The sequence below is a fragment of the Scardinius erythrophthalmus genome (assembly GCF_964197995.2).
Source record: "Scardinius erythrophthalmus genome assembly, chromosome: 1".
NCBI classification, from domain to species: Eukaryota; Metazoa; Chordata; class Actinopteri; order Cypriniformes; family Leuciscidae; genus Scardinius; species Scardinius erythrophthalmus.
In genome coordinates, this window is record NC_138221.1 from 33,243,374 (window position 1) to 33,255,934 (window position 12,561).

Consider the following 12,561-nt stretch of genomic DNA (forward strand, 5'->3'; position numbering starts at 1 on the left):
GACTGTAAATAAATGGAAACAGAGCTTGTTGGCCAATCTGTACGATTAAAAGGCTAATTTAATTCTAAATAACAATCTAAATCCGACTTTTAGCACTTTCACATGAGGTAGGCTACTACTTTGTCGGACAAATCACTGTCAAAATATGCATACAAAATATTAAAAATGTAATTTATAGATTAACACATTATCAAGTCAAATTGAAAAAGTTTTAAAATACGATTTTTGATCAGCTCTTTATTTGCCACTGACTCACATATTGATAGACCGACTGATGAGATTAAAGGATTAGTTCACCCAAAAATGATCCCATAATTTACTCATCCTCTCAAGCCATATGACTTTCTTCTTTCAGACGAACACAATTGGAGTTATATTAAAAATATCCTGGCTCTTCCAAGCTTTATAATGGGAGTGAATTGTTCCGCGTTATGTCGGGTCAGAGGTCACTCTTCCGCTGTAGTCGCGTACGGCCATTACTGGAAGCCAGTGATTATAGTTTATAAAGTTATAAATATGGATATTTTTCTTACAAACACATCGCTTTGTTTCAGAAGGCCTTTATTAACCCCCTATGGATTACTCTTATGATGGATGGATGCGCTTTTTGGGGCATCAAAAAACAAGTTATCATTCACTCCCATTTATAAAGCTTGGAAAAGTCTGGATATTTTTTAATATCTCCAATTATGTTTATCTGAAAGAAGAAAGTCATACACCTAAGATGGCTTGAGGGTGAATAAATTATGGGATAATTTTCATTTTTGGGTGAACTAATCCTTTAATTCATCCAATTTTCTTTATCAACCCACTCTGTGCCAAAGTTTAAAAGCAGCCATTACACAATTAGCCTCATTTCCGAAACAGAAAACCTCAAGTCTTGCAATATTAAGCAAAGCAATCCCAAAAGCTGACTCAAAATTGGAATAGGATCTCCAGTTTTAACACACAATGTCTCTAAAAGCCATTTAACAATCAGCCAGGAGGACATACTGTTTATTGATCCCCAAAGACAAATTCAGATGCAAAACATTGCAGTGCAAAAACAGTTACAGCAGATGCAAAAGACCTTACTCAACATATGTGGTCAAACTGCTTCTTAGTGCCAAGGAACACAAATGCCATGCAGTCATTTTGCATCTAGAGAAGACACACAACAACTGTAAGTTAACCTATTCATTTCTTTAAAAAAATTGGACTCGTCCCATACAATGCTTGCATATTTTGCAGTTGGCTCTCAGTCTACAAGAGAAACTTGTGACACAATTCAAAGGTTCAATATGCCCTCTATAAAGTAAACTACTACAACAAGATAAGATTTATGGGTCTCTTGGTGATATTGCGTGACTTTATTTAGCAACTACTCCTCAATACGCTCTCAAAGCCACATACGCGATGCAACAGCGCCACCCACTGGTCATCTAGACTACTGATGCAGTGGCGTTATTAAAGCAGATCACGGTTATACATATTTGAAGACTGAATGTGCGTTCAGGGTGGAGTTAATTCAAGCCCACTTCTTCTAAGGAACACACGAGATTTTAAAGTAAACTGCGATACAATGCTGTTATCCACTAATTTGATATCTACTTACAGTGAATTGCCCTTTTAATATAGGTAACGTACAGTAGGATTAAGTTATTTTAAATACTTTAAAGACGTCTCTGTTTGTTCATTATCATTTAAAAGTGTCAGATACCCACAATCCATTATACAAATGAGTCGGTGTAATCACAAATAGCTTACTGTTTGTTTGGTTTACATTCTTCCCGAGGTAACGGTACTTCTGCAAACTCACCCAGGCGGCGACGGCGGCAGTTGTCAAAGTCCAATGGTTTGTTGGTGGTGAGTGAGTGAGTCCTTCAAATACAAACGGTTAATAAGCTTATAATGAGCTTGGAAATCGACGACCCAAACGATTTCTGTGAGAACCGCTTCCAGTTTCAGCTCACTGTCTGTCTCTAAGTAAAACAGGAGTAAACAGTGAAGTTTAACGCGACGCCTCCGCGATGTCCGTCCACACGGACACAGACCAGCGAGTTTGAGCGGCGAGTGACTGGCGCGCGCAGCGAAGGAAGCCACGCCCACACCAACTGACGCGCATGACCTGTATAAAAATATAATTTTTATTTGAACAGTTCTACGGTTATGTATGGCTTATTAACAATAACTTTACATGCTTGTTTTTTTTTAACCTTTTCTAGCAATTGTTCGATTTTACTACAGTGGAATGAATAATATCGTATGTTTAAAAATGTAATTAAGTGAGAACGTCACACCGTCCCCTGTTTTGGCTTTTAAAATAATTGCAAGTAATAATAATTAATATATAATATATGCAATATAATAATATATACAATATATAAATTATTAATAAATATATGTAGGCCTAATTAATAAATAATGTGCGATTTTCTCCGAGCAAAGTTTAAATAAATAAATACATAAATAAATAAATCATTATTATTTTTTTATTTTTAGTTTCCTCATAAATAACTGCAGGGATTACAGAAATATTTGTTTTGCTATACAAGGAACCTCCTTATTTTAAACGAACTTTTTATTTAGCCTATTTATTTATTCATTATTGAAATTATAATTAAAGCATAGTCTATTTGCGGAATTATTTTATTTTCTGCGGTTTAAATTAGGAGTAAAGTGAATTTAAAGGACTGCTGCAGTAAAATATGATGTATTTATATATCTTAAAAATGTATCTGAAGGAATCTTCCTTTGATTTTACGCCTTAAGTGAATGGAGAGGATGACGGTGAGTGAACGGGGCGGTGCTGATGATGAAGACCATATGACAGACACACACAAGAGACCCTGGTCAGGGACAGATACAGATAGGCTAGAGGTCTAGGATATTAAATCCATCTCCTGCGGACACACTATGACCTTCGACATGTGATTATAGAGTAAATAACTAGCTTCGTTATCATTCTCAACGTAATTACGGACAAAACGGGAAACGATTACGCGATTTGCATCTGTACGTCCAACATAAACATCAGCACAGCGACATCATAGTGTTAACAGTCACATCTGTGTTAGAGGAAAGCCTTTTTCTGATTCACTTTGTTTACATTTTTTTTATCATTTATTCAAACAGAAGCTCCACCCTGCATTGCGATATAAAGGTAGGTGCTGATGCTGAGATTGTAACATCTGTGCGTGATTATCTTTTAGCAAATACATCTGAGGAAAGAGCAGTGGAATGCGGAGCGATTGATAGATAGCATTGAGAATCTGTTTAAAAGCCTGCATTACTGGCTAACGTGACTGCTGCCTGCGACAGCTCAATCTGACCGAATGAACGACAATATACGACATATAACACGTGCACTAACGTTTACGGTTCAATATGTAGACTGTTCCAGTTGTGCAGACCGCTGTAAGAAAACATGGACAGCTATGAGGGATTCTGCGCACGCGTTCTGTCTGAACTGCAGTCGGAAATGATGCACGAAATGAGCTGCAGTACCGCACCTGCGCGAGGGGTGGCGCACTCTCTCATGCGCTTCCACGGCAGGCCACTTCTGTCTCCTGTCGTGAGTATTTATATTTATACTGCAATACATATCATATGATAAACTTTCAAAAGCAAAAGAAAGAGTTAGCACAGTAAAATATAATAAAGAACATTGATAACAGTAATAATTATAAGATTCAGCCTAAGTTTGGTTTACACATTCAAAAAATAGAGTATTGTCTCTCTTTCATTATGATTCATATTATTTGTGTTTCCAGCTAAGCGAGATACAAAGAAGGGAGATGGTTGAATACAGGAAAAGAGCGTCACAAATGGAGGCAGACAGACAGATTCATTATAACAATAACCTCCTCAATCAGATTCAGTCCATTCTTTGGACCAGTAAGGTAAGAAAATAAGTGTTTCTTCGACCAACAGGTACTTTTATGTCCCGGATTTATTTATTTTTATAATCAAAAATAAAATTCGAAACTAATAAATTAGAAAACTGATTTTTTTTTTCCTTTTACACATAGATTTTATTGTGTGTTTTTTTACCCAGATATTCATCTATGAAAATTTATATATATATATATATATATATATATATATATATATATATATATATATATATATATATATATATATATATATATTTATAATCTCTTTATATACTATTATTATTGTTAATAGAGACTGTTTATCATTTCACCTGTATTCTTTTTTTTACCATGCATTCATTATTTATTTTTCTTTTTTTTCCCGTTTTATGTATAGATTTTGTTTTTTAACCTATACCTTCAACTATGAAAAAATATATATACTGCTTATTCACAATAATTGATTGAATTACTTTCATACAGGGGTGATTCTAGGATTTCAATATTAGAGGGGCTCAGCCACCAACTGTTTATGATTTAAAAAAAATAAAATAATTGAATATATTGTTAGTATACTTGGCATGAAGGTTCTACACAATCAAGTCAATCCCTGAATATTGAATTCATTTCTAATCATTTTAAATAACTTGCTAATATTCATTCATATTCATTAAGAATATAGACAAACTTTATATTACTGTAATTGTCTCAATTGGCAATATGTGAGTAAAATATTTTTTTCAACATGTAAAGATTTAAACACTATTATTTACTCTCTGCATTTGTGCAGTAAAATTTACTTTAAAGAAGATCTTGATTTATCATTTTTCATTCATGGAGATAACGGAAAACGGATTTCTGTCACCTGGTGGAAAACAAACACTTTTAACATGAAAATGACATAAAAATGACCAGTAGATGGCTGCAGAGGAGCACTCAATAGCTCATTTGCCATTTCTACTCCCTTTTATAGTTCTTTTTTGCATATTTTGCTTTTTGATTTATTATAAAACTACTGTTATAACAAATTTGAGCAATTCTATTGCACTGAAGTATGAAGTATAGCAAGAGTGGAAAAAGCCATTAAGATGAAATAATAAATAATTAAATAAGCCCAGATTTTACAGTGAAAACCGTCTTGAATTGCTCCCACATCATATTATGTAACTGCATTTATGACAAGGAACTACAGAGATGCAGATATCATAACAATCTGTCAATAAATGCACTAGTACAGATTGAATGACATGCTGAATAACGCAGACTTAAATACGGGGATGAGCCAAAGCCTGCCGCTGGATTCGTATGAGTTTTAAAGGGGACAGATGCGATCACGAATTAATGTGCATATATTACAGAGTTAATCGCTAATTTTTAGGGGGGCTGGGTGGAAATTTAGGGAGGCTAAAGCAATCCTAAAATGGGTCTAGTGACACCCCTGCTTTCATATCTTCTTGCATTATAGGCACCAAAAATATTGGACGTACCAAAGCCTTCAGAGCAGTGCTTGTCTCCTTCTCCAAAATTAGACTGCAGGAATGGTTTTACTGATACTGCACATCTTACACCTACTGGGACCACAGAGCCTTACATTTTATCTAATAAGCCAGCAGTGACCCCTCCAGCTGAGCTCACTGGACTTATGAGAGGAAAAGCCGTGGAGGAAAAAGAGAAGGAAACTGACACAGAAGGAGTTTGCCTGCAGAACCTACTGAGGAAATCTCGGGAATTTATTGAAAAAGAACAAGGTAAACAGGTATCAAAGGTCACCGGCACCAAAATCCCGTTTGATAAAGAAAACGGCACTTCTCTGGATGGGACTGTCTCTGGTTATTTCCCCTCACCTAATAAGACCTCTCCTAATAACCTAATAAGTCCAGAATCTGGTCTAAATGGCAGTTTAAGACCCCATCGCGGGCGTCCTCGTCCCATTTCTGCTGGCAACATCTTCTTCTCTCTCCCTGACAACCCCAACCAACCAAACAGTACAGCCCATGCAAGGCCACAGGAAGTAAAAACAATCGGGACGCAGGAGAGGAAGCTGCTCGGAGTGGAACATGCGAGTATGGGTCGATATGATGACCACTCCAGGTTGAACGAGACCGTGGGAAGATTAGAAACGTCTCCGGTGGATCCTGAGCTCACAAGCCCTCTGTTCCGAAGGAGATGCCACACGCTGGACAGTCATCTGTCGTCCGGCCATCAGAGTCCGCTCATAGACCGGAGCCAGGAGAGAATGCCTCGGTTTATGGCCGGGGTCACTGCGAGAACGCACACTCGACTGTCTCCTCCTTCACCGATGAGCAAGACTTTCACACGGGACAGTCCCACAGCTGCATTTATGGGCTCTGGAATCAGCCCAGACTCTCCTTCTCATGCCAAAGTATCATTTGAGGGGAACAGTGTCATTAGCACAGCGCTGAAAGAAAGGAGAGCAGGTAAGAACAGAACAAACGAGTGCACTATTGAAAACAAAAGGGGTTTTACAGCCTGATATTATTGAGCATTTTTAAGTTCCTCAAAGAACATTGAGTTCTCCAGTCTAGTTTCTTTAAAAATCATCATGTGCTGGTGTTTTAAGCGGGGGTTTCACACTTATTAATGCCATGGATCCCCAAATACGAAAAACCTCCTTCCTAAAATATAAATGCTACTACATTATTATATTTTATCATTTATTATAGAGACATTTATACTATGAGAAAAAGAGTCATATAACAAAAATAACATGTTGTTATTTTAACATGAATTTATGGGGTCATTATACTCAAACCAAAAATAATGAGTAAAATATGTATGGAAATATTTAATATATACAACATAATATAACAATAACATAACTGTACTATATATATATATATGTGTGTGTGTGTATATATATCACATACAAATATTAATTACTATTATTAACAATGCATATTCTGTATAGTATTTCCACAATAAATAATAATAATAATACAAAACAATCCACAATAATACATTTCTTAGACTCCAATATAAAATTATTATTAATACTGCATTTTTTTGTATATTGCTTCCAAAATTTTTTATCTCCAAAATATAAATTTTTCGACAAGGAGTTTTCAGTATGAACCCACAATCCAAAAGACTGATATGAAGTCTCCAAAGAACAACTCAAGACAAAATACGCATGATATAAAGAGTTAATCAATGGTACCCTTGAGAGAACCATTGGAGAATGTTCATTTGAGAGTAAAGATGAGATTTTCAGCTTTCTTTGATATAGTATCCTCTCAGTTGTGTATTCCTGTGTTTCAGACGAGATGCAATGGCAAGTCCACGCTCTAGAAGACATGCAGAGGTCTCTGGAGGATGACTATGCTTTCAGATTATCGTGTCTGGTGGCAGAACAAGAGAGAGAACAACGGCATCACAGTCAGGTCAGCAATGGCATATCCAGATATATATATATACACATTGGCTCTATTCCAAACCTTTGTGAATCGCCACATGTTCACTATATGTGGCATCCTAACCCAAATGGGACCTTATAAGTTTCTCATGGGTGACAACTACACTAACAGTTACACATCTGCTATGCATGAACTAGAATAAATATGATTTATTCACAAACAACATTTGCCTGGACTGCAGCTTGGAGTCTTTGGTCTTTGCATCATGTGTGTATTGTATATATTCTGATCTCTCTGGTCCTCATTCAGGAGTCGGAGGAGCGGGTCAGGAGACTGAGGGGTCAGGGGGGTCTGAGTCCTGTAGCGGGCGAGGACGGGTGTGAACGTTACCCTACACTGAGCCCCATCATGTGCCCTTTAAGCCCTGGAGAAAGATCACCACGACACCCTGTGCCAGTCATTGGTATGTCAGCTGTGGCTTTAAGATGAAAACACATCAGCTATTTTAGCCCAATGTCTTTCATTTGTTACGACTCTGTGTTTAAATAAATGTTCAGTGGCTTTCATAGACTTATATAAATGAAAAAATCTAATATTTATGTTTATTTTTGTATTTTTGTATTATATTTGGTAGTGTATACACTACCAGTCAAAAGTTTTGGATCTGTAAGATTTCTTATATTTTTAAAAGTCTCTTCTGTTCACCAAGGCTGCATTTATCTGATAAAAAAAAAAAAAAACAGAAATATTATTACAATTTAAAATAATAAAGTAAATATTACTATTATATATAGCTATTTATTTATTACTGATCCAAAACTTTTGACTAGTAGTAGTATATATATATATATATGTGTATATAAAGCTGAAATGAAATCAATATATTTTAAACTAAAAAAAAAGTTAATTACAGCTATATAGAAATAAAAACAAAAAGTGATAAAAATGACAAAAGAACATAATAAAATTACTAAAACTTAAAACTGATATTGAAAAAAAAAAGCTAATTCACAATATTAACAAGTATTAAAATTAGTGCTGGGCAAATATTAATCGCGATTAATCGCATCCAAAATAAAAGTTTGTGCTTGCATAATATATGTGTGTGTACTATGTATAATTATTTTATATATATAAATACACACATATGCATGTATATATTTAAGATTTTTTTTATTTATATATAAATTATTTATATTTATATATATAATATAAATTATGTATAAATATATATACAGTCTTTTAATTTATAGTAATTTATTTCTTAAATAAATACATGCATATGTGTGTATTTATATATACAAAATAATTATACACAGTGCACACACATATATTATGCAAACACAAACTTTTATTCTGGATGCGATTAATCGCGATTAATCTTTGCCCAGCACTAATTAAAATAGTATATAAATAATGCTAAAATGACGCAGTCATGTGTTGGTTGACTACATTTAGAAAGCTTTCAGTTATTTTTAGAGCGTTGGGAATTTAAACATCTTTGTGTGTTTCGCAGAAGAAATAAAATCATATTTAGAACAATATGACGAAATGATGTCATTTTGGGGTAAACAATTTAACCATTCATTTACTACAAAATCAAAAGAATATAGTGTGCACGTACTATGGTATATATTAACATGGTATTCTGTTCTTTTTAGGTTTAGATGTGGCATCCTCACCCTCAATACAGGCTTCCATATATATGAGAGGCCTAAATCATCCCAGCACAGGGAAGAGCAGAAACAGGCTGAGCCAGGTTGGTTTTTAAATGCTTTTGCATTGATTTGATAAATGTTATTATGAGATAAAGCCTCAGTGGTGTGTGTCGCACACAGGTTATAACAGTGGAGCAGCAGAGGGCACTGTGTCGCCTCACTTCTATCGTGAAGGGCTTTCTGACCAGACGACTGCTGAGAACAGAGAAAGTCAAACACCTGCGTCAAACCGTGCAAGTGAGAAGAGAACGCACAGCATGTGACCCTGGACCACAAAACTAGTCACATGGGAACATTTTTAGAAATTGAGATTTATACATCACCTGAAAGCTGAATAAATACGCTTTCCACTGGGTGCCAAAAAATCGAAACATTGAGAAAATCTCCTTTAAAGTTGTCCATTTATGTTCGCGATTGTGCTGCATTCACTCACAAAAATAAATGTTTATATATTTACGGCAGGAAATTTACAAAATATCTTCATGGAACATGATCTTAATATCCTAATGATTTTTGGCATAAAAGAAAAATCAATCATTTTGACCCATACCATGTATTGTTGGCTATTGCCACAGATATACCCGTGCGACATGTGACTGGTTTTGTGATCCAGACTCACAATAGTGTTCGTATACATGCTAATAAAGCCCTCATGGGATTGATCATCTCTCTACATGTGTGTTTCTTCAGGACACGCAGGAGTTTATTCGTTCATTCAGCACTAATGCTGTTCAACGAAACGACCAACTGTCAGAGCAAGATCTGTCTCTGCAAGAGCGCGTCAGAGCTCAGGTCCCACATTTGATGCTTTGGTACTAAAGAACCGTGTGCACAGCATCAGATCTGGCACTAAATATGTTTATGTGCTTCTGTTACAGTTACGCGCGGCCTTGTTTGACATTCATGATATCTTCTTCACTATGACACTAGAGGAGCGTTTGTCTCTGCTACAGCAAGACCGAGATCTGAGAGCTGAGAGAAAACTCAGAGAGATGGTAAAACAAAATCTGCACTTTCTGCTTTCAACATCTTTCATGTTGATCCCTGGCAACTATTATCTGCTGTTTTGAAAAGTTCGCTACACATTATATTTTATTTGGCATACAGGAAAAAGTAAAGCCCCCCAAGGTGATTTTGTCTGCTGCAACCCAGAAATCCCTTGATAGGAAGAAAAGGTGAGTTGTATTAGAACAACATTATGTTTGAAACTTTTTGTCTGCAATCATGCAATTATATCATGCAACTTTTAAGTCTGATAAAGACTTATTTGACATGCAGTTGGTCCATTTTGGTGCCAAAACAACATAAACATTGGCAAGATTATTGGTTGTTGGATGGTAACTTGTGCAATAGTAATGTTACCTTTTTTTAATATGACATAAAGGACTGAATCGAATCAAAGATGGGAAGTCTTTGTTTATGGTTGTAACTCCAGAACTTCATGTTGTGACACATTTATGGCCTTCGGCCCATTAAACAAAAATATAAGGAACAAAATCACAATAAGTCATGATATATTTTGAAAGCTATAATTTCACTGTAACTAGATGGTCATTTTTTATTATTTTTTATCTAAATGGTTTTTAAATATATTTTTAAGTATATGTAATAGAATATACTTTAGATATATATTGAGGAATATATATATATATATATATATATATATATATCATTCTTACTATATATTTATTACAATATTTTACAATATTTATAATATATTTACAAATATATATAGAATAATTTACAATACAATATTTTTTATATAAAAATACTATTTATTTTATTTACTATTTATTAATAGCATATATATATATATATATATATATATATACATACATACATACATATATACATATATATATATACATATACCTATATATACACATACATATACAGTATATACATACATATATACATATATATATATATATATATATATATACTGTATATGGATTTTCATTGTTGAAAATATAGGTCAAAAAACTAAATCTATGAAAAAAGTAACAAAAATAAAAAATGAATGTATGGTAAAAAGAATGTGGCCTTCAACTTTAACAAAAAACATAGTTGAAAATGAATTGTATATACAGTGAAAATGAAATGTATATATATATATATATATATATATATATATACATATAATATAGTATAGCAAAATAGTATATAAAATGCTATTTATTTTATTTACTATTTATTAACTGAAATAGCATTTATTCACTTCCTGATCTGCTCTAAAATGTTCTTATCAGAGTTGGTGAATCTCCAGGTCAGACCAGACGAGCTCAGAAAACCAAGAGTCCCCCGACAAAAAGGTGAAGACAAAAACACTCCAATAGACACACATTACCCACAGAGGGAAAACAGACACTTTACACATTTACCATGCCCTCTGCACCATATATGTGCGCTAGCTGCGTGCATCTTTCCAACGGTCTCCCTGTCCCTGTGTGTTGAAGGATCCTGCAGCCCAGTCAGGGCCAGAACGCTCCAGTTTCAGGCCAGCAGCTCCTGCGCCGCGGGTCAGCTCTCCACCTTTTGCTTCCTTTGATCATGCAATCTCCTATTCTGGCCATTTCCATTTTCTTTTACGCTGTTGTTGATGGAATTTGAAATTCAATTCAGTCTTTGCTGGACGCTTGCAGTACTGGAAATGCCACGGAGCCTCTGCCAGAAGAGTCACCTGACATTTAAAATTGGCTGCATTTATTTGTAAATGCATTTGGCAGGATCTCATGCAGTCATTTAGTCAACTGAAGTGTGATCAGAATATCACCGTATTATATTACAAAGAATCACTCTGTATGAAAGTAGCCTTAAAACAAACCCAGTATGTTTTAGGCAACGCATTGTATAAAACCACATGCAAAACCACATTTCAAACTAATTGAGTTCACACTGAATGAAACAATTTGAATGTAATTCAAATATAATACATCAATATTAGGTGCAATATTGTAATAGAAAACATATAAATACACATTTTGTATGTGTTTCAGGAGTTACAAGAAGACTCCAGAGGAGAGAGTTCAGCGTTCGGAGAGGCTGAAGAAACAGCATTCACTGGGTTGATCTGGACATGAAAAATAATATTGTGCTAATCATAGAGATTCATTTAAAGATACTCTCCTGCTTGCCATCCCATTGAATCATGATTATTAAATGTCATTCATTGATATTTATTTCCTCACATTATTCTACAACTGCATGCGTGAATATAGAGTTAAGGCCCGTTCACACCAAGGATGACTAACAATTTTAAACTATAATTTTTTTTTTTTTATATATTAATAATAGCAGAGTTCACACCACAGCTATAACAATAACAGCAAAGAGAAATGATATCGTTGGAATCACTTTCAGAATGATTTTTTTTCCAGCTGATGAACGATAAAAACATTAACAGCCAATCAGAGTCCTTCTTAAAGTGGCAGACGACAAACGATAAACAGAACGATATTGTGCAATGGTGTGGATGCTAATATAGTTATCGTTATTGGTGTGAACGGACCTTCAGTCCAGATGTTCATATAGGATACATAAATTAATAAATTACCCTTCTATAAATGATTACAAATTCAGTGTTTTGAGATTCATTAAATGGAAAGGTGGGATTTT

General features: G+C 34.6%; 2 protein-coding genes across 3 annotated transcripts in view; one reads left to right on the forward strand and one right to left on the reverse strand.

Annotated features, from left to right (window-relative positions):
- The window catches only part of sun1b (Sad1 and UNC84 domain containing 1b), a 37,567-nt gene extending 35,467 nt beyond the window's left edge, over positions 1 to 2,100 (reverse strand). The window contains exon 1 of one of the 2 annotated variants that reach the window (XM_081379730.1): positions 1,799 to 2,100. The gene's annotated coding sequence lies outside the window, so the exon portion shown is untranslated. Of the gene's footprint in view, positions 1 to 1,746 lie in introns of both variants that reach the window. The other variant, XM_081379731.1, reaches the window with a different exon arrangement.
- A 1,306-nt stretch (positions 2,101 to 3,406) lies between these two features.
- Positions 3,407 to 12,015, forward strand: ccp110 (centriolar coiled-coil protein 110; the record flags this gene model as incomplete). Its single annotated transcript, XM_081374103.1, has 13 exons — positions 3,407 to 3,553; positions 3,753 to 3,881; positions 5,320 to 6,292; positions 7,134 to 7,255; positions 7,538 to 7,691; positions 8,896 to 8,987; positions 9,067 to 9,183; positions 9,637 to 9,738; positions 9,825 to 9,941; positions 10,054 to 10,121; positions 11,196 to 11,258; positions 11,403 to 11,465; positions 11,943 to 12,015. 13 exons carry the CDS (start codon positions 3,407 to 3,409, stop codon positions 12,013 to 12,015), a joined length of 2,220 nt encoding a protein of 739 aa, XP_081230229.1.
- Positions 12,016 to 12,561: the final 546 nt, after the last annotated feature.